The sequence below is a fragment of the Antennarius striatus genome, chromosome 1, assembly GCF_040054535.1.
Source record: "Antennarius striatus isolate MH-2024 chromosome 1, ASM4005453v1, whole genome shotgun sequence".
Classification (NCBI taxonomy): Eukaryota; Metazoa; Chordata; class Actinopteri; order Lophiiformes; family Antennariidae; genus Antennarius; species Antennarius striatus.
The window spans coordinates 23725299-23748163 of record NC_090776.1 but is presented as its reverse complement, the minus strand read 5'-3'; the positions used below and the strand labels follow the sequence as shown (position 1 = coordinate 23748163).

The 22865-nt window shown below is 39.9% G+C and overlaps 1 protein-coding gene across 1 annotated transcript in view; it reads right to left on the bottom strand.

Moving 5' to 3' along the window:
• The window catches only part of luzp2 (leucine zipper protein 2), a 148495-nt gene extending 136499 nt beyond the window's left edge, over nt 1-11996 (bottom strand). Inside the window, exon 1 of the mRNA XM_068319528.1 lies at nt 11886-11996. Within this exon, the coding sequence (XP_068175629.1) occupies nt 11886-11947 (62 nt within the window). The 5' untranslated portion in view covers nt 11948-11996. The remainder of the gene's footprint in view (nt 1-11885) is intronic.
• Nucleotides 11997-22865: the final 10869 nt, after the last annotated feature.

The window sequence follows — 22865 nt, the reverse complement described above, 5'->3', positions numbered from 1 at the left end:
TGGTGGAAAATAATGAAGAAAACAGCAGTACGTGACAGTTTATACAGAACAGAGCAGCCTGAACTGACAGCAACGGGACTAGAGCACAGATGAATGCTGACACCAATAAATATATTATTAAAAAGGCCGACCGTGGAGGCTTTTGTGTTTTTAACATGATTTTGTGTCATTTCTGATCCCTATCTCTTGTTCGAGCCAAAACCAATATCCTACATTTTCTGATCTCTCAAGGATGTTATAATTAATGTCTCTGAGCACTTTGGTTCAGTCCATAAAAAGTCAGTTAAGCAGTAGTCAAGAATGAATGCTGGTGGCGGCCTTATGATTAGAGAAGCAGTGTATGGCCGAGAGCACAATTCCAAGACAGACACTGGAAATCAAGTTAAAGAAGGAAGAACATGGAATCCATCCGTATTCCATCCCCTGGTGAACACCGGAGAGCTAGTCTTACGCGAGCACTAAACCAACTGCTCCAGTGGAGCTGTTCAATCGAATGCCGTGTGGTCTGTGAAGGTTACCTCCCCTGTGTTTACAGGAGTGTGACTCTATGTGAAACACGTTCCCGAGAAAGAGAGTGTCTGCTTGGCAACTATAAAAAATACCAGGTAACATTTCCATCAGCCTCAGTCTGAATGACATTTAAGTTTGACATTTAAGCTCTGCGTAATGTTGCAATTGTAATCACTTAATTCCCATGTTAACGTCCTTAATTAGTATTTTGTTTTATCAAGACAATATCTGAACAAGGATTTAATCATAATGTGTTTTCATTTATACATCTTCAGTACCCGCTTCTTCCGCTGTCCCAGGTCGCGGGGTGCTGCTGCCTATCCCAGCGAAATTCTAACGTAAGGCAGGGTACACTCCAGGCGTGACGCCAGCGCAACACGGTGTCACATAGAGGACAGACAAACATGCACACACACACTCACACCTACGGACAATCTGAGACTGCCAAATTAACTTGATGTGCATGTTTTTGGAGGTGGGAGGAAGCCGGAGAACCCGGACAGAACCCACACAGACACTGAGAGAACATACAAACTCCACAAGGGCGCCCATCGTTTTCTTGAAGATTAAATTCAGCATCCTTCAGTAATAGAAACACCAATCATTTAATATTTTCATTTATTGGTTGGTTCTGTGAAATCCCAGCATTGTTTCAAACTTTTGCAAAAATTCAGCCCGTGACAGTTTTTATTTAATTGCTTTGTGGGCGTAATGAAGTAGTTACAATGGCTACTACAAACAGCTCTAGAACAATTGTGCTATTTATTTAAATGTTGGCTGCAGTTTCATGTGCAGCTTGTGGAATTTTGCTGCTTGTCTCCCATTCACTCCCTCTGTCCAATAAATGCCAAATTGCTCGAAGAATAGTGTTTACAAAAAAGAAAACATGTGAATTGTAATTAGAATAACAAGTGGTAATGCTAAGTTAAAATGTTAATATTCACCAAATCAACCAAGCTTCCACTTTTCCAAATGTCCTTGAACACAATCCAGACTATAAATCTGAACAAAATGTGCCACAACCTCCTTGTTATTTAGGAACTTTGTAGTGTGTGATTCTCGGTATTATTAATATTTGCTGCTGATGTGGTCACAAAAAAAGAAAACAAATTTTCACAGTTTCATCTTCTTCTTTTTTTCAGTTGGAATAACAAAATATTTCCAGCTACTCAGGTTTTTTGTGTTTTCTTTCCCTGTTACCTCAATGTGTGTTTGGGTTTGGGCTGTTTGACAAAAAAAATATTTCATGATATCTCCAAGGACTCCAGGAAAATAGAAAAAGTGTTTTTTTCATTATTGTTCAATAGTTTAAAAGCAAGCAATTAATGGATGAATAAAGAGTCTGATCAACAATGAGCTTCCCAAAAAGTAAGCAGCTTAATATTTCCACAATTCACATGTTACCTGTCTCTGGTAGACAGAACCAAAATCATAAAAGTATTGCTGAATGAGAGTGACTGGTATGGGCTCACAGAAATAAGCAGTGATTATATTAAATCAGATCGGATGGACACAGATGCCAGAGCCTGAAATCATGTAAAGCGTGGAAAATAAATAGGCTTTGACTGGAATCTAATGCCGTGACTGACATAGACATTAAAGAACAGATGAAAAGCCTTGAACGTCAGACTACATACATGAGCAAAAACGTGATGGATTCTCTCTTTGCTTCAAAGAGAATACTGCAGCTTCTCTGCAGCAGTTCACGGAAAACATCACATCCATTCTATGTTGTCCGACTGTGACAAGGGATGTCGCACAGCTTTTGTTTATTATAATTATACATCTTGCACTTCACTGTAAAACAAAAAACCAAGCCTCCTACTAATGAGTCATCACTGAAATAACACAGGCATCATGTTTACAGGGACCGAGTAATTAAATGGCTGCCAATTACGACAGTGACTGTGACAAACAAACACTAATATCTATGCCATCAGCAGCAAACAAGTGGAATAAAGAGGTGGTTGATGCAGCAATGAAGATTCATTTCAACACAGCAGCATCCTTAAATTACATATAAAATTTCGGATGTGCAGATAAGACAAGAACTAAATGAGTACAAAGCAAAAGTACCAGAAATACATGCTGTGGTGTATTCCTGAGAATACACCACAGATTGTAGCTTCGGACTCTCCTGCTCACATGTTTTTTACAACGTTCAGTTCTTTACTTTGATTTTCTGGCAATCGTTGGTAATTTCCAATTGCAGCAGAAGTCTATTGTATTTCAAAATATTATATAATTTACACTATGTGGCAAACACATGTAGATGTCTACAAGCTAAAAAGCTAAGTACATATATTTATTGGACAATGACGATAAAACCACAGCTAAATATTTTAAAAATGCTTCATATCCCAGAAAGAAAATTTTCTCCTCTGCATTGGCAATAAAATCTCTGTGGGAAGGTAGAAATGTCATTCATTGTGCTTTCAGCTTGGTTATCTGCCCACAAGTCCGATAAAAAAATCAAACCCATACAAATCATTCCTCTACATAGTCAAAAATAGCCCACTTGTTGGGTTTTTTTTGTCTTTGTGTGTCAAGTGTGCGTGCCTGCTTGCGTGCAGCAGCACCCCGCGATCGTGTGTGTTTGCCTAATAAATTGGTATCTATTATTAAAAAGATGGCTGACATTTATGAGGGTATATCAGCCACCTGGAGAGGCGTGCTCGTGTCCGACAACAACTGACAAGCCAACAGTATGCTAAGAAAAAGTAAACAAAAGTGTTGTTCAGCTGTTGTTGAAATGTGATGTGCACAGAGCACGTCATTAGCAGCATCAGAGAGTAAGGACCACAAACCCACACTCAGTGACATTTGTAGGTACCTTTACAAACTATTCAATGTTCTGCAACTGAGCACCAAATTAGCTATCTGGCCCATTAGCAGTGCGCTTCTCCCCTGAGACTTTGTTCGGAAGCTCATCTCACATGATGTGGAGCTGAAGACGAAAAAAGGCTTTTAAGGTCGATCCGCAGAAAAACTTTAGCAGGGGGCGAGATGTGGTTGGTTGTTGAAATATGAGGCTTTTGTGTTATGTGGCAATCTGCCGTCTTGCTCAGTGTGCTCCTCTGCTCTGACTGTTGCTGCTGTGTGCAGCTTTTGATCAAAATGTGTGCCCCATCTATGTCGACAGATAATGTCACTTTATTGCTTCAAATTATTGCAAACGTTTGGCAGTGTAATCATGAGAGTTAAAAAATGAAATATTAAATCCTTTTGTTACACGTGGATCTATTTTTCACAACAAGCAGGACAAGTGATTCCTATAGTAGATTCATCTATATATCTGCTGCAGAAGACAAGCAGTAACAATTTCACATGTGCAATGCTTTTACATAAGTCATGTTTTTAGATGTTAGCGTGTTTTGGTTTTTTTTTTAATTGGGGAAACATAGTCCATTAATCATGAACATATACCGTATCGATTTTAGTTAGCTGTACCTAATCAGAGATACAGCACCAACTCTCCACTGGTGGCTGTGGCTTAGATAGAAGAGTGATTAGGCCAATACTCTCGAGGTTGATGGTTCAAATCCCACTCCATCCCAGTCACTCTCTCTTGTGTCCCTCATTTTACCCACCTTTCCTCGAGAGTTTCATACTAGTATGTGACTCTGAGGCCATCACTGTAAATGAGAAATGATTCTCAACTAACTTACCTGTTTTTAAAAAGAAAACATATTTAACTTTTATACCTTCCCACTACAAATTGTAAAGAAGGCTTATATACAGTATACACAGATAACAACTTTTTGTAGTCTGTATGTATGTGGAAGTCCTGCATATTGTTTTAACTTCTTGTCAAGTTTTAGATCTCTCTGTAAAAACATTGAGTAGTGCAATAACTTAAGTCATATTCCTTGTATTTATACAAATACTTGACCAATGAAGTTTACTCTGATTCTGATTCAAGTGTCTATGTTTATCACATATAGATGCAACATACAGCATACAGGACTTTATCACTGCAACGCAAATGTCAGTGGTGTGGATGGTGGAGCATATTCCTCGACTACAAAGACCTGGTGGTGGCATGGGTATGAGTCCCACCACATGCCGTCCTGCCCCTTTCCTGTCTAAATTCTTCTGCAAAGGTTTTATGAATGATGTAATTATCGTTTATGAGGCCCATATCTCAACGTTTTGAATTATCTCATCTTAATGAGTGCCAGATAAACTTCACTGCATGTATCTGTACAACAATCATGATATTTCTAACATTAAGACACACCAACACCAATTCAATGATGATGCAATATCCTGCAGTCTGTCAATGTTTCTGTTAAATTATCCTAAACATCCCAGTTCTTACATCAAGCAGAATCCTGTTTGTGATTCATCAGAAGACGATTCTATTGATTGATAAAAATGAGTGTTCCTAGAAGAACAACAGCTAGAGTATAACGTATACTGTCAGAGTTTCAATAATTAACATTGAAGTCATTCAGGTTCAGTGTTAACAGCTCATAGTACATGAAACGTGAAAAATTACCTTGCGTGTAAAATTTTGTCGTTTTCATTTCTTTCTCTTTCATAGCCACCACGCAAGTTCATATTTATTGTATTCCATGCCTGACATGGTCAATGTGGTTGCCATGCTGAGACCATTATGACATGTCCTTTGGATTTCTATTATCATTCATGAACTGATTTGTGCAGCGAATATCATGGGGCTGCACAAATAGAATTTTCTCTCATCGTAAAGAATCAAACCTTATACCTGAAAGTCATATCTGCAATAATTTCTTGATATTGTTGCTACATTGAGGAATAAGATTGCAGTTCAGATGACAATGCTTGTAATTTTCTCCAAGCAATTCATATGTACAAAGGTTTCATGCTACAAAGACCATAAAAAGATACATCAAAAGTCACCCAGGGGTTGCTTTTGCATGGTAATTTAACAGGTGCTCATCTTGCAAGGTGCACAACAACTCCAGTTGGCAACTCATTACATTCTGCAAAATGCATATATGTTCACACAAAGATGTTAGCTAAAAGAGCAAAACTTATATAGGTTTTTCAAGCCAGGCACCAGCTATAGATAATGTTGGAGCATTCACTCAATAACAATCAAGAAAATGGCAGCTAAGCCAAATCCCACTTAAGAAGAGAAAACACGTAAACCTTAGGAAAGCCTTATTTGGTAAAATTAGATGTCTTTTAATCAGCTGAACAATACCCAGGGATAAGAAGCAAATTGCTTCTACTTAATCATCATCCCATTTGCATTCCATCAGTGTAAAGATTTACATTACCATCTCACCATTGCCAATAGTTCAGCAATTGCTCCACACTTGACTTCTAGTCAATTCTTGCTGTCCCAATATGTCAGGTAACATTTGTGATGAACTGCACAGGATATTTTGTGTTGACATAGCAAAGTAAAACTGTCCACATCCAAACCCAAATTCATACTGCAAGCGCTCATTCAGAGATGTTATGAATGAGTTATTGTCCACTGCTGAACATCTTGTATGAATTTATTCATCGTTGCTCGTGAGAAAGTATTGATTTGATGTAAATGATGATCTGCAGAATGTTTTCAACTCAGCAAACGTGACAAATTGAGCCAAAGCAGGCATCTTCTGTTGTGATGAATGAACAGGAGGCTGGCCCACTTTCACTGCTGTTTCAGCTGTTTCAAGAGCTGCACAATGCTCTATTGGAATCTATTGTTACATCCCGCTTCAAAACAGTGGTGTATTGTAATTGTCAGTGTTCGTTCATTCGTTCGTTCGTTCGTTCGTTCGTTCGTTCGTTCGTTCGTTTGTTCCTTCGTTCCTTCGTTCCTTCGTTCGTTCCTTCGTTCGTTCGCTCGTTCGTTAGTCCACCAAATATCTTCGCAACCGTTGCAGATACAAAACGAAACAAAAAGCACATTACTTAGATGGCAAAGGGGGATGAAAATGAGATGACGACCTTGAGAAAACTAGGTCAAGGTCAAATTTCAACTTTTGTACACTCAGGAACCGGATAAGATAGAAAGACGAGAGAGAAGGCCAGTGTGAGTAAGATCAAAGCTAGTGCTTTGATCTACCTATGCACTAGGTTTGATCTATGGTCAAAGCTAGTGCATAGCTTTGACCTATCCAGAAAGGTCATAGCTATGCATTTGTCAGGTGCTACCTTCAGGGTACCCTGACCTACCCTTCATGGAATGTTGAAGTCTGTGATTGCCACGGTTCTTGTTCTATTTGTTACTATTCTTATGATAAGAAAATATACACAACTTCAGTACATAGAGAATGACATGAAGTCGTTAAACATGTAAATTAGGATAATATTTTGTTTGATTGAATCACTATTGGTTTCAAGATGATAATTCTAGAAATGACATGACTACAGAAATAAATACATAATGTAATAATCAAAAATGTTAATCACAATTTTCACCAAAAATCACAATCCATAACATTTTGTCTAATTAATTTTGTCCTTATCTCTCTCTCACAAAGCAAACAACACACACAGGCGCACACACACACACGCGCACACATACACTACAAACCTTTCATGCCTGCCTTCTGTGTAACATTAAATATTTCCTCTCATTACAATATGGTTAAATCCACAGGCAGATTCTGAAATTTAAAGCAATGTGACTGCATGTCGGCACTCAATTTAAAATCCAAGGTTCTCTGTAGTCCTTTTAATTGGCATCCAAAATACTCATAAATATTTGATCCTGTGCCGATCCCACCAGATATCACAGTTTCCAAGAAGAATCTGCTAAGGTAAGGTACATAAAGAAGAAGAAGATGAACTTTATTAATCCCCTGAATGGGGAAATTACTATTTTCACTCTGTACATGAAAAGATAGTGTGAAGATAGTGTGAAGAAAAAACAACTTTCATGAACTGTTCTAAAATTTTAAATTATACAGAGGTTGTGTTTTATCTATAATGTGAAGAAAACAAGACAGATGCAGAAGTCTGTCGTACTGGAAGAGCCTCCTAACCCTGACCCAGAGGCACACTGCCATATCTCATGGGACTGGTGTCAATGCAGCCCTGTGTTCTGCCTGAGTAACAATTGATTTCTGCAATGATACATAGCCCTGTACCACCATTATGTGGCCTGAGTAATCCACTCAATTAATTAAAATCGAATATTTCTTGGTCAAGCACACATTTGAGGAGACACTTTCACCAAAATGGTTAGTTCTATACATTTAACAGAGGTAATTATAAATCATAAAGTAATAAAGAAAAATAAAACCATGGTACAGTAAATACATAATGTGACTTATGGTGTTCCCTTTGAATTTATAACCTTGCTTCAGCATTCAAGCTGAGATATTTCTCAACTTTAAGGCTATAAAACACAATTAAATGCAGACCAGAGGCGTAAAAATTGCTGCTATCATTTTTTTTAAAAAAATGAAACGAATCTTATTTCAGTAATTCCCATTCCTTAAGGCGACTTTATCAGGTCACACAATGAAGGTTGCAGTTAACGTACTGCATGAAATGGATTCACTATCAACACCGATGTGATGATAGTGAATCAGGAAAAGTCAGGCAGAGCAATACATAGACCCAACAGCTGAAGTCACAATTCATTTACCCTGATGCAGATACAGCTTACAGTCAGTCCCTTCAATGCTACACTACTGCATCCCAAGAATGAGGATGGCACATTTCATAAGCCTTGTCTGAGTCCACAGGCTCCTGGGTGACAACATCAAAGGTACTTGAACCATCACCTTGCTCGATTGCCAGATAAAGGAAAATTACTATTTTATTTGTATTACGCCTTGTTTCAATGATCCGATATTTTTTCATCCCGCTTCAAAGCGGTGATGTATTATAGTTGTCAGTGTCCGTGTGTTCATCCGTTTGTTCGTCCGTCCGTCCGTTAGTATGTCCACCAAATATCTTCTCAACCGATGCACATAGAAAGATGAAACAAAAAGCACGTTACTTGGGAGGCAAAGGGAATGAAAATGACATGATGGCCTTTACCTTGAGAAAACTAGGTCAAGGTCAAATTTCAACTTTTCTACACTCAGGAACCAGTTAAAGATAGGAAGAAGAGGGAGAAGGCTAGTGTGAGTAAGACCATAGATCAAAGCTAGTGCTTTGAATTCAGGGGTGTTGCGGGATGTTGCAGTCTGTGACTGCATTGGTTCTAGTTTTAAATGCATTGATATTGATTGAGCTATAACTAAATATGGAGAACAAATACTTACAAAATCCAACAATGTCAGCAGTAATGTAACCAATTTCAAGAACTTAATGTTACATACATCACATGTGAGATGTTGTTGCCCTAATGGAATCCCTGCACGGCAGCAGTAGATCAAAAGACAATATAGCAGGATAAATTCACTATTTAATTACCACTGGTTATTGAAAACAGAGCTAATTCTGTGTATTTCAGAGTGAAACAATGAGGAAAAAAATTGCCAAGTACTGCTCCAGGAGTGGAACAATGGCAGAGCAGACTGGTGTTATGGACTGGTCTTGTTTAGTTGTGACATTTTTCTGTTCCCTTATTGCTCTGCTGCTGTCCCTTTAATTAAAATTTAAACACATGGCCATCTGTAGACTTAGCCCTGGGTAAAATCTTGTCAGGAACCCAAAGCTGCTAGCCAATCCGTTTTGCCCCCAAACCTCTCCTTGTTTCAGGGTATAATGATGTGTTTATGGTTTAAACTAAAAGAAGATGAGTTATACTGCAGTTCTACCTGTCATGTACAGCTTTTTAGGATTAGGAACAGTCTCTGAATTTCATATGTGTTGTTGTGGTGGTGGTATTTTTTTATTGTAGAAATTCAAAACTTTAAGTTTGCACTTGCAGATGAAGTTTACAACTTCAGTCTTCATGCAGCGCTGCGTAAGGGCTTATTACTCACAGAGGACAGTGAGGACATGGTGGCAACACCAAAGGAGGGTGACTTTTATAACAGCATGATAAAGAATTGGGCTGTTGAATTCCTACCTGACTTGGCAGTCAGGAAAAAGACCATTGTCCTCAAAGCCTCTTCAGTCTCCTCAGGGACCACTGACATGATCACACAATGAACTCTCAATGACCAAATGTCAGATCACTGGGTCCCAACACTCCCTGATAAGAGGTGGATTGGGCAGAATGTGTCAAGTTACAACCTCGTCATTGTTAATCTGGACACCAAGAGACAAATTACTCCCAAGAAAGCTTAATCAGTGTAGTCACAAGCAACGTAATGGTGCTCATTTTCTGGGATGCAAACAGAGTGCTGCCGGTGGATGGCCTAAAATAGGATCACAATGTTAGAAAGGATGCAGTGCACTGATCTCTTGAGACGACTATGGCAGAAAACCAAGACGGTTCGATGCAGGAAGCTGACAAGAGGAGAATTCCACCAGGAATGTACTTCGGCCCACAAGTCCACAGCGGTGATAGCTGCCAAAGGGGATGTTGTTTTGATCTCATCTCGTTTCTGGTCTATTGACCTGGTCGAGCACCCTCAGAGGTTCAAGATGGCAAGTAAGGGATCTTTACGGTCCATGATTGATGGATGAAATGCGTCAAACGATTCAACAAACTACAGCTTCCGAAACAGTTCTTTAACGTGGATCTGACACAATGTGAGAAGTACTTAAGATCAGTTCTAAATAAGGTGCTTCTCACTTTAGAGTGTTTTTTAGTTCATATGACGAGCACCGTGAACAGAAATGAATTCATCTACAACACGATGTAAAAATGTACCATTTCATTCATTTATAGTGAGAGCCATTTTTTATTTCATTTCCCACATGTTTTTAATTGCAGAATTTAAAGATGATCTCATTTTGACTGTCTTACTTGCAAATCTGTTTGGGATGCAGCACATTAAAAATTTTATTTTCCTACTTGAAAAAATAAAGAATGTCACACTGTATCGCATTTTCCTGGAAAGCCACCTGTCTTCACCAAAATACAATCTTCTACACTGTTTATGGTGAATTTTCAGAAAAGATATCTTCCAGTAAAACTTTGATTATATCGGTTTGCTATTGCAATTACTTTTCATGACATTCCCCTTTAGAGGTAGTTTAAACTGTGGACTGACCTGCCAAATGACCGGCGTGATGACTCCCTTTCCAGTTAGCAATAAAGAGCCAAAAGATCACTGTTTAAAAACAGACCTGAAGGCCAAAATCACACTTGAATCCATTGAATTAAATTTAACAAGAGTGTAATAAGCATAATACAGTAGTTTGAGAAAGAGCTGAACAAGAAATCTGTATGTAAAACTAAAAATAAAAGTAGGTGATAAAGCCAGATGGATGTTTCAAAAGTGGATGCCTGAAAGTTATTTTTGCATTTGCCTTATGTGTGATTCCAAATCGCAGGTGTGACATAAAGGTGAAATGAGTGCTGACTGAAAGCCTACGGATTATAATGTCAATACAGCCCCTAGTTATATTACTGCCACATCATTAGGCAATAACCTTGAATTCTCCCTCTATACGTCTCTGTCTGACGGAACTCCTGTGGCAAAATAAATAATCATGTATATTCAACAACATACACATCAGCACACAGATCAACAACAAGTTCAAAGCCATTATGTCCACTGTGCAAGCCACCCTCCGCAACTGCATTCAAGTCTCTCTCCAAGAACAAATGACAACAGTGTCGAAATCTGTTTGAGCACTGAAGAGCAAAAGAAAAGGCAAGTTTCATAATGTATGTATTCCTGCATGTGATGTCCATATGGCATAATCTTTCCAACCTATAGCCAAAGCCTTGACTTTTCTCTCAAGGCTCTCATTAAGGCAGTTGTGTCAGGCAGTGGCAGAGAAGAAGGACTACTGTTGAAATGATGTAATTAATCATCAAAACCCCTTCTCCACATCCCTCTTGTTCATTCCCACTGCCCATCACTCTCCCTCCGCCGTCTTCCAAAGCCTTACATTATATGTACACACATACACTTATATACACAAAAACACACACACCTGCTCTTTTTCAACATTCCGCAACACAAGTAGCCTTGTTTGTTCTTTCAGTTTGTCTGACTTCAACTTGCTCCCTCACAGAGCAATGGCCAGCGAAAGTCCTAAAAAGCAATGTCACCATTATTCAGGAGGCATTACATTCAGTGAATTACCACCACAAAAGGACAACTGTCTCTCAGCCTGCCCAGAACTGAGAAAGATAATAGCCTAGTTCAACAGATAAGCTCTTAAATGTTTCAGTCTCCAACATGCTTGGCACACAAAGAGCCTCTGCCAGGACGAATTAAGGCTTCAGTATTTGGCAGGATTGAACAAACCCTCAGATTAGTAATCTAAGATTGTCCATTCTATCCTTTAAACCTATAATCTCTTTTGTTTCAGACTCTCTGTCAGGGTTAAACTCACACAAAAAAACCCTCTTTTCTGTTGCTTACCTGGTGTTGAGGCTCAAAGCTGGACAGAGAAGCAGCAAGCAAATAGCTTGGATGAATTTCATAGCTGTCACACTCCCGTTCCTTCTCCCTACTGTGATGCTTTTTGCCTTTTCCCGGTGTCTCTCTCCTCGCTCTCTAGCTCTCCCACTGGCTGCCTGGGTTTTTTAGCGCACTCTCATACACACACAGCCAGACACACAAGCAGAGAGGCAGACAGATGCAACACAGTGGCTAGGCGAGAGGGAGGATCTCCAGCTTTAAATAACACAGGGACATAGGCTGACTTTCAAATGGAAAGGAATGGGTGGAATCAAGAGAGGGAGATGTGATGTCGGCAAACATGCATCTTCAGCTATTGGTGAGAAGCATTTTTTTCCGTTGTTTGGTGGTTGATATCCTTAAAACTATGAATCTCTCCAATCATTTTATTTTTTGTTCTTTTTGACAATCTACAGTCTGACAGGTGGAGAGGAAAAATATTGAGAGTTTAGGGTCTAGGAGGTCATCAAAATCAAACAATGTAGTGACAAAAGAGTCATATTTTTGTTGTCCCAACTACTAAAGAGTAGCTGGGAATAAGTGCTTTATTTATAACAGGTATCAGATTAGACTGCATAATAAAGACTGAAGAGTTTTAAAAATTAACTTCAGCAAAGGACACTTTTTCTACTATTAATACTTTAAAAGACTCCTAACAAAAGTTTTATAAAAACAACAACAACAACTTGGTACTGCTAGAGCGTCCTTAAAAGTTCTGAAGAAGTGTACACAATTTTTAGACTACAATCAAACATTTGATAGCACAATATCATAAAATTGTGAATCAAAAATATAGTAATATGTGACTGTAAGTAAAATATGACAAAATTACTTTTATTATTATTATTATTCTTGTTATTATTATTTTCCATCCATCATGGGGTGGGCGGCATGGTAGCGCAGTGGGTAGTGCTCTCGCCGCACAGCAAGGCGGTTCCGGGTTCACGTCCCACTCTGTGTGGAGTTTGCATGTTTGTCTGCATGGGTTCTCTCCGGGTTCCCTGGCTTCCTCCCACCTCCAAAAACATGCGCTTCAGGTTAATTGGCAGGTTCCAAATTGCCCATTGTAGTGAGTGTGTGTGTGTGTGTGTGTGTGTGTGTGTGTGTGTGTGTGTGTGTGTGTGTGTGTGTGTGTGTGTGTGTGTGTGTGTGTGTGTGTGTGTTGTCTGTTTCTCTGTGTGGCTCTGCGGTGCACTGGGGTCGCGCCCGGAGTTTCCCTCGTCTCAAGCCCTCAGTCAGCTGGGATAGGCTCCAGCTCCCCGCGACTCTCCACAGAGGATTAAGTGGAAGAAGCTGAATGAATGAATCCATCATGGGCTGCTGAAGCCTATCCCGGCTGACTGAGGGATTAACCTGAAGTGCATGTTTCTGGAAGTTGGAGGAAGCCAGAGAACCCAGAGGGAACCCATGCAGACAAACATGCAAACTCCACACAGAGTGGGACTCAAACCAGGAACCATCTTGCTGTGCGGCAACAGTGCTACCCACTACGCCACCATGCCATTCTATTATTATTATTATTATTATTATTGAAAGAAAGATCTTTATTTGTCATTATACACAGATGGTACAACAAAATTGCAAGGCCAGATGGAGAGTTGGTCCAGAGCCACTGCACCCTGGGTGCGCCGCCACTGCGATCCAACATGACCTAATATTCCTTAGATGAATGTTTTTCCTGATAATGGGGGGAAACCGGACACCCGGAGAAAACCCATTCAGACACGGAGAGAACATGCAAACTCTTTACAGAAAGGCCATGTTGGAAATGGTGGGGTTTGAACCCCTGACCTTCTTGCTGTGAGGCAGCAGTGCTAACCACTACGCTACCGTATAGTGTTGATCAAAATGTTGTCAATATTGGTTCCCCTTTACACAGATGATACTGTGATTTATTGTCCTGCATCCACACAAGATAAAGCTTTGTCAGTTTAATACTTTACGACATAACTTATGATTTAGCCTCCTAAGAGTCAATCTCTTGCTGGGCAGGGATTTTTAATTTCTCTTTGCTATTGAGTGAGTGTATAAAGAAGTGTCTTTTTACAAGATCTATTTTCTTTAAAAAAAAAAAAAATGATGTCCACATATGAAGAAATTTGTTTTAAATTTCAATAGAACACAATAAACTCACAATTGAGTAATAATGTGCAAAACTATTTATTGTGTGCCAGAGCACGGCAGCATGTGAGTGGCAAAAGTACGTTTGCTTTTTCATTGATGTACCAGGATAAAGTGTAATTGCACATCCGCTACAGTAGGTGGTAGTGGCGCTTTTACGTCTTTGTAATGTTACCTTAACTATAATTAAGTGATCAGCATGCAAGCACTGACACACACACACACACACACACACACACACACACACACACACACACACACACACACACACACACACACACACACTCACACAAGTGTGGCGAAGGCTGAGAGGTTTTACAGAAAACAATTGAGAAACACTGGCTAAGAGAATCACAACCCCACCCCCCATCACTGATATTAAGCGTTCTGTGATCAACTTTGTATTTTTTGAATACAAATACATGTTGTTTTGGTCTTTTTCTCTTGCTTTATATTCAGCAACTGATGAAAATGCAGAAATTGAAATTGGTTTTTATTTTAGAATTAAATTACGCATTTCCTCCAAGGCCAGAAGGAGGCTTGTTGCTATCGTCTTTACGTACTGTATGTGCTGGACTAAGATGATGTCAAATAATTACATTAGAGTGAGCTGTTCCTGTTTCTTGGAATCAGTCATAAAATGACCTCCATTACAGAGAACAAGTTGCAGTTATGCAGGTATAGCTTCATTAATTGAACATCCGGCCGGAAATGTTTTGTATAACTCATATAGACCCTGTTTGATCCTTGATGTTTTAGACTGGTAAGGACTGTACATAATGTACAATACTTACCAGTATATGTCTGTTTGTTGTGCTCTGTTGGTTTGTTCTGCTGCCCTTCTTGATAAATACTTTCTTGTATGGAGATTTTTTCCTGGTAAAATAAAGATAAATAAAGCTAATTCAAGATAATAACCTGGGGAAAAAAGTTTAATGTAAATGAATCTGTCATAATATAGAAGTAAACAACTAAGTAATTTCCCCCTTGGGGATCAATAAAGTAATCTGATTCTGATTCTGATAAACAAATGCATTTTTAATTGAAATGGATTTGAACTGAAACAACTCAGCTAACCAATGCAAACCATGCTCTGCACTGCAGACCTGTTAAGACCTTTGGAAACAAGGGGCTTCAATGAGTCATACCAATCTCCAATGAAGGTAAAATCTCCCTGCAAAAGTTACTAGTTGTTCGACAGTGAAGAGACAAAGATAGCAGAGCTGTTGTGTGAGATTTTACTTAATAGGAAATTGTTGACATTTTCTTTGTAGCACAAAGTACTGTGTGGACGTTTGTTACACAGCTTCTTGCTAATCAAGACAAGAGTACCCTGAGCCCTAAAACCAATTTGTGGTGTTTGTTTTAACATACAGCACATAGAGTACATACATACTATTTCGGTACCCACTTGTGATGCTGTCGCAGGTCAGGGGTTGCTGGAGCCCAGTCAAGTTTTTTTTTTAATGCAGATTAAAAAACCTGATAAATAATAATGAAAAAGTTTCAACACACTCTTCTTCTTCTCCTTTTAGCTTTTCCCTTCAAGGGTCGCCACAGAGAATCGGTTGCCTCCATCTAACCCTGTCTTCTGCATCCTCTTCTCTCACACCAACTACCTTCATGTCCTCTTTCACTACATCCATAAACCTCCTCTTTGGTCTTCCTCTAGGCCTCCTTCCTGGCAGTTCAAAACTCAGCATCCTTCTACCAATATATTCACTATCTCTCCTCTGGACATGTCCAAACCATCTCAGTCTGGCCTCTCTGACTTTATCTCCAAAACCTCTAACATGTGCTGTCCCTCTGATGTACTCATTCCTGATCCTGTCCTTCCTGGTCACTCCCAAAGAGAACCTCAGCAACTTCATCTCTACTACCTCCAGCTCTGCCTCCTGTCTTTTCTTCAGTGACACTGTCTCTAGACCAAACAACATCACTGGTCTCACCACAGTTTTGTACACCTTTCCTTTCATTTTAGCTGAAACTCTTCTATCACACCTAACACTTTCCTCCACCCGTTCCATCCTGCCTGTACACGCTTCTTCACCTCTTTTCCACACTCTCCATTGCTCTGGACTGTTAATCCTAAGTACTTAAAATACTCCACCTTCTTGATCTCTTCTCCCTGTAACCTCACTCTTCCACTTGGGTCCCCCTCATTCACACACATGTACTCTGTCTTACTGCGGCTAACCTTCATTCTTCTCCTTTCCAGGACAAACCTCCACCTCTCTAGCTGCTCCTCCACCTGTTCCCTGCTCTCACTACAGATCGCAATGTCATCTGCAAACATCATAGTCCATGGAGATTCCTGTCTAACCTCGTCTGTCAGCCTGTCCATCACCATAGCGAACAAGAAGGGGCTCAGAGCTGATCCCTGATGCAGTCCCACCTCCACCTTGAACTCCTCTGTCACACCTACAGCACACCTCACCACTGTCTTACAGTCCTCATACATGTCCTGCACCGCTCTAACATACTTCTCTGCCACTCGAAATTTCCCCATACAATACCACAGTTCCTCTCTGGGCACCCTGTCATAAGCTTTCTCCAGATCTACAAAAACACAATGCAGCTCCCTCTGGCCTTCTCTGTACTTGTCTATCAACATCCTCAAAACAAATACTGCATCTGTAGTACTCTTTTTTGTCATGAAACTATACTGCTGCTCACAAATGCTCACTTCTGCCCTTAGTCTAGCTTCCACTACTCTTTCCCATAACTTCATTGTATGGCTCATAAGCTTTATTCTTCTGTAGTTGCCACAACTCTGCACATCTCCCTTGTTCTTAAAAATGGGCACCGGCACACTTCTCCTCCATTCCTCCGGCATCTTCTCACTATCTAAGATCCTGTTGTGTGATGTATAAATTTAAAGTTAAGTCAAAGTCAGCTTTATTGTCAAGTGTACCATATATGCACGACATATAGCACAGATGAAATTGCAGTCCTCTCTGACCCACAGTAAACAGTAAAACAGACGTACAACACAGGCAGATCAACAGGAAGTACAACAGGCAGTACAACACAGGCAGGACAACACAGGATGTAGAAGAGACAGTACTGCACAAAGTATGAGACGAAACACAAAGGGATGGTAAACATCTCCATACACTCTCTAATCCCATAGGGGAAGAGACGTGTGTGCAGTCCCTGAGTTGACGGGGGGAGGGAGATCTAGGTAGTCAGGTGCTGGGGGGAGGGCAGAGCAGGGTGTGGGTAGAGTTCAGAGCTGTGGCAGGGGGCAGAGCAGGGAGGGAGTTGAGCCTCCTGACCGCCTGGTGAAAGAAACTGTCCTTGAGCCTGCTGGTTCTGGCCCGCAGACTCTGAAGTCTGCTACCTGATGGCAGCAGGCTGAAAAGGCTGTCAGAGGGGTGGGTGGGATCACCTGCAATGCTGATAGCTTTGCGGGTGAGGCGGGTGTTGTAAATGTCTGTGATGGAAGGGGGAGAGACACCAGTGATCTTTTCAGCTGCTCTCACAATGCGCTGCAGGGTCTTGCAGCAGGAAACAGTGCAGGCGCCGTACCACACGGTGATGCAGCTGGTCAAGATGCTCTCGATGGTGCCGCTGTAGAAGGTGAGCATGATGGGGTGTGGGGCTCTTGCTCTAACCAGTTTGCAGAGGAAGTAGAGGCACTGTTGGGCTTTTTTAGCCAGTGATGCGGTGTTGCGGCCCCATGAGAGGTCCTCGGAGATGTGCACACCCAGGAACTTGGTGCTGCTGACCTTTTTCACTGCAGCACCGTTGATGGTTAGTGTAGTATGCTGGGTGCGTGCTCTCCTGAAGTCCACAACAATCTCCTTCGTCTCATTTGTTAAATGGAAGTTCCTATTGCTAGAACAAGAAACATTGATACCGCATGGCATAATTTTTTCAAAATTAAAAAAAAGGAAATGAATACAATCCAGTTCTCGTTCAATTACACCTGGACATCAAGAAGCAGACCCAAACATGTCACCCTAGATTCACAGGGTCTGCAGATTACATTGAAATTCCAGGTTAATGTAATAAACCAAAAGATGATAATGCAGAGAAATGATAGGGCATTCCTTGTGAGACCACAAGAATTGTAAGACAGAATATTGAGTAGTCCATAATAAAAGGTGGAGGTCACACACCATAGGTATGATAAATTATCCCCATTAGAGGCTTAATAGACTTTGGAGTCTATTCTACCCCAGTTGTAGGCCATTTTGCATACTAGAAGTCTTCCATCCATTTGTGTGATCTAATTATAAGTTCATGCATGGAAACCCGCAGTGACCAGTTATAATGGGTTTGCTAGACCACAGCTCGCCCTAGTTGCTGAGGAGAGTGCCCTCTGTGGACCGACATAATCTGTCTCAATCATGTGTCACGTAACAAGAAACTTGTTGAACATCACATCATAAAGAAAAATAATTACTGCGGAATGAGTATGATTTATTCATAGAATGCACCGTCACATTTGGACAGAATCTCCATTCCTGAATTTCCTGAATGACCCACAACCGTCAAATTAATAACTTTTAATATTTTGCTTACAAATGTGTCGTTTACATAAAATCACATTTCTGTAAGCCTGTCCTATCTATAGATACAGTAGATAGATGGATGGATGGATGGATGGATGGGTGGGTGGGTGGGTGGGTGGGTGGATGGATGGATGGATGGATGGATGGATGGATGGATGGATGGATGGATGGATGGATGGATGGATGGATGGATGGATAGATAGATAGATAGATAGATAGATAGATAGATAGATAGATAGATAGATAGATAGATAGATAGATAGATAGATAGATAGATAGATAGATAGATAGATAGATAGATAGATAGATAGATAGATAGATAGATAGATAGATAGATAGATGGATGGATGCTTACAGGGAATTATGAGCAATTTCAGTGGGTAAGAAGAGAGAGCCTTCTTACCAGCTGTCATAGAGAGACAGCACAGCCAGAAACTTCGAGCCTTTGTTGCCATATACGATAACATAAAGGACCGTGAGTCTAGATGTTTTTCTTTAAACCCTTAGTTATCTATGAAAGATTTTGCAGCATACTATACAGTAGATTGTCCTATTTTGCAACACCCTGCCTCACAGTCATCAGCGACAAATAAAAGCATAAAAGTGTTTTTTCACTAAGTAGCAACGCTGGGAAAACTGGTGTACATGCCTTATTAAAAGCAGGTAAAGTCCAGATTTCCACAAATCTTCTCTTTTTACCTTTTGGTCATAATTGTCTGTCTTTGCCATCAGGCAGGAACAGTTTCAACAGATAACATCCCTGCATCTACAAGTACAGAGATATAAACTGACGTTTCTTTCAGTAAATCAACATATAGTGATTCAGAGCTCACCAACATAATGGGATGTCAGCAGCGTTACTCCTTTTCATGATGACTGTTTGCTTTCTGCAAAGATGCTCCTCAGTCCTTCCCTGCATGAATATTTAGCTCAGGAAGAAAAGTTAGCAGGAAGTGAAATCTCCATTTACATAGGATTGGTACTAGGAGAAACCCAGCATTCCTTTCCATAAATTTCCATTCTCAACATCTTCAGTGCCATTCAACATTTTCTGTAAAAGCAAAGAAAAAACATACACAGAAAAAGAGAAGTCTGGCAGTAAAGTTGAGCCTTAAGGCAATTCCCTGTCAGTTGGTTCATTCTCTCTTTGCGGGAGTATAGAAATGTGCCTTCACAGAAGTACGAGTGGTGTAAGCTCTGAACAAAATGTTGGGAATGTTTAGTTTGTCAGCAAACATTAGGAGCAAATCAATGGAAATACTGGAGAACAACCTCAGAGTAACACTGTTGTTGGTCAGATGGAAGCAGGACCGATTGTAAAGTGTTATATGGCGTCAGCCTCTGTACTTAAATCACAAAATTACTAAATTACACAGTCAATACCTTCACCAACTAACTTACTGTATATTATTATTTATAAATGTGTTTCAACAACATTTTCATTCATTACTGATTTAGTCTTTGAAACATCTTCGATTTGAAATCATGATGCTGTTTTGAGTCTTGAAGATTACTTGGAAAGGTGTTTCACTTTGTGCTGATCATGGGAGTACATCATCCGTACATCCTGACACAGTTCACTATGATTGGAAATTTAAAAAAATTAAATCCATTCACTGTTTCCATCGCCATCCTGCTGACTGGAAAGACAAGAACATCTATATCCAGTGGAATTTGTACAAGTGTGGAATAAAAAAATTTCACCAGCAACTTTTTCACCTCAACTGAAAAAATGAATAAACTCACAAAAGAAACAGCAGTCTAAATGAGGTAGAATACACACAGTGCTCCTGTAGTTTGTACCACCACTGAGGGTTAGCAGTTTTTAAAGGATGGTTAGGTATAGAAACTATAAATGTTGTACATACATATGCATGTCAGACTTAGGGGAATGAAAGGGCTGAAATATACCATCAAAATGTAATGTGTATTTAATCGCCTGAAACCACGGGGCGTTAGGTGGGGGACACTCCAGGCATGACGCCAGTGCACCGTGGAGCCACATACAAAGACATACAAACACGCACACACACACTCACTCCTACGGGCAATTTGGGACGAGCCAGTCAACCTGAAGCGCATGCTTTTGGAGGTGGGAGGAAGCCGGAGAACCCGGAGAGAACCCACGCAGACATGGGGAGAGCATGCGAACTCTGCACAGAGCAGGACTCGAACCCGGACCCGCCGTGTTGTGAGGCGACAGCGCTAACCACTGCACCACCGTGTCACCACTGAATGAATAATGGATGAATAATAACGAATAATTTTTGTAAAGATCTTCATATACCTGTATTATATCTGTCAATCAGCAGCTGTCGGAAAACACATCTGTATGACATCCAAAGTCAGCGTGATGTCACACCATCTACATGATGTCACATCATCTGCATGATGTCACAATGGGTCTCTGTCTCTTCTGGTTGGACAAGGCTGCTGCGTGAAATCAATAAGAGATCAAATAAAATGTTTGATGGCTGACATCTTCTGATCATATGTTTGGATCTCCTGACCAAGAACACTGTTACTAATACTCACAAACACAATTTGTTTTTTTCATTCAATTTCGTCAGTCAGATTGCTCCACCTTCTGGAACACTTCCCAATTCCTCTTGCTGAAATCTATGAACTTGAACTGGTGTCATGTCCTACAAGCTTCTGTTCTTTGACCATGAGTAAAGCTTCTTCTACCCATATAAAACCAATCAACAATCGCAAAATGCTTTTTTCCCTCTCGCTTGTGTGAACCGTTGTTTAAAATTCATTTGGTCCACTTATTCAGGAAGGCAAAGAAGGCATTGACTGTAAAATTTGCTGAGACCCTATGATTAATCGGTCAACTGTCTAGGTGGAGTAAACTACCCAAGCCTACAAAAGGCTTTTGCTTCTATTTCAGTCTCTACATCTCACCACCTTTGGCCTCAGTAAGGCGCAATATGTACGTGGTCCATTATAACATGGTGAGCACATTCTAAACAGCACTTAAAATAACCCTTTATAAATAACATACTTGTTATCATATGCACATACAGATGAGGGATAGAGCTGCACAAACAACAGAGCGTTGGCTGTTCAATACAGAGTTTTTATAGTCCAGACCCTTTTGCTCCCAGCAAAGCACCATACCAGCACAGACTGTTAAAAATTAGATGAGCAATGTTAAAAAGGCAGTTACGATATCCATCAGCAGATATGGCTACATAAACACGTACATAAAAGTACATAAATAGAGGGGTGAAAATATATTATTTTAAAAATTCCTGGTAGAGTTACGCGAGAAGTGATCATTCTTGTTGAGCCCCTGTTGTGGGTGTAGTATATATACAATATATATAATATATATACAATATATATAAATATACAGTATACATATACAGTACACACACACACATATATGTGTGTGTGTGTGTGTGCGTGCGTGTGCGTGTGCGTGTGTGTGTGTGTGTGTGAAGAAAAAAATGCTAATGAATATCTGTTTATACACTCACACACATCCCACACATGTACATACATTAAACTAAGACACGATGATTATCTGCATTTCTTAACAAAAATTTATATTGTACATGCATGCAGTGCTGTAGGTATGATAACACTAGAGTGTGACAGCAGTTGAAGCAAAAATGACATTTAATTACATTTTCATTTCCTTCACATTATTAAAAAATTAAATTTTTAGATGGGGCTATAATCACAGTAAGAAATAATACGCTCAAAAGTGGTTTGGCGGATTTCGTGATGGACAGTAGCTGCAATGGACGATTTTCTCCAATCGTCATTTTATGAATGAATCATTGTTGACTCGTTTGTTTTTATTTGTAATCAATGAATAGATAATCAATGAATGCAGTAAATGCAATGAATGCAATGAAGCGCTGCCAACATGCCTTGTTGAGCCGCATTTTGTAACAATGGTGCATTTTGTAATAAACGTCCAAAATGTCATACGTTATTACATAATGCAGCAAAATTTATTACAAAATGCGATAGTTAATTACAAAATGCGGCTTTATTACTAAATGAAATGAAAAAGTTATTACATTTTGGACTATTTATTACAAAATGCACCGTTATTACAAAATGCGCCTCAACATGCCCTTATTTTGGGAGATATTTTATTTTTCATTGGTTATCAAAAGGCTCATTATCATAATAATGCTCTTCCAAACACTGAATATACTGTCTGAGTCTTTGTAATAAGGTTTTACTGTACTTGTTATTCCGACATACAGCAGTCCGCAAACTGACTTTCAATGCGCTGAAGTGTGGTTGAATCATAGTCCAACAGCGCCCCCGTGCGGGG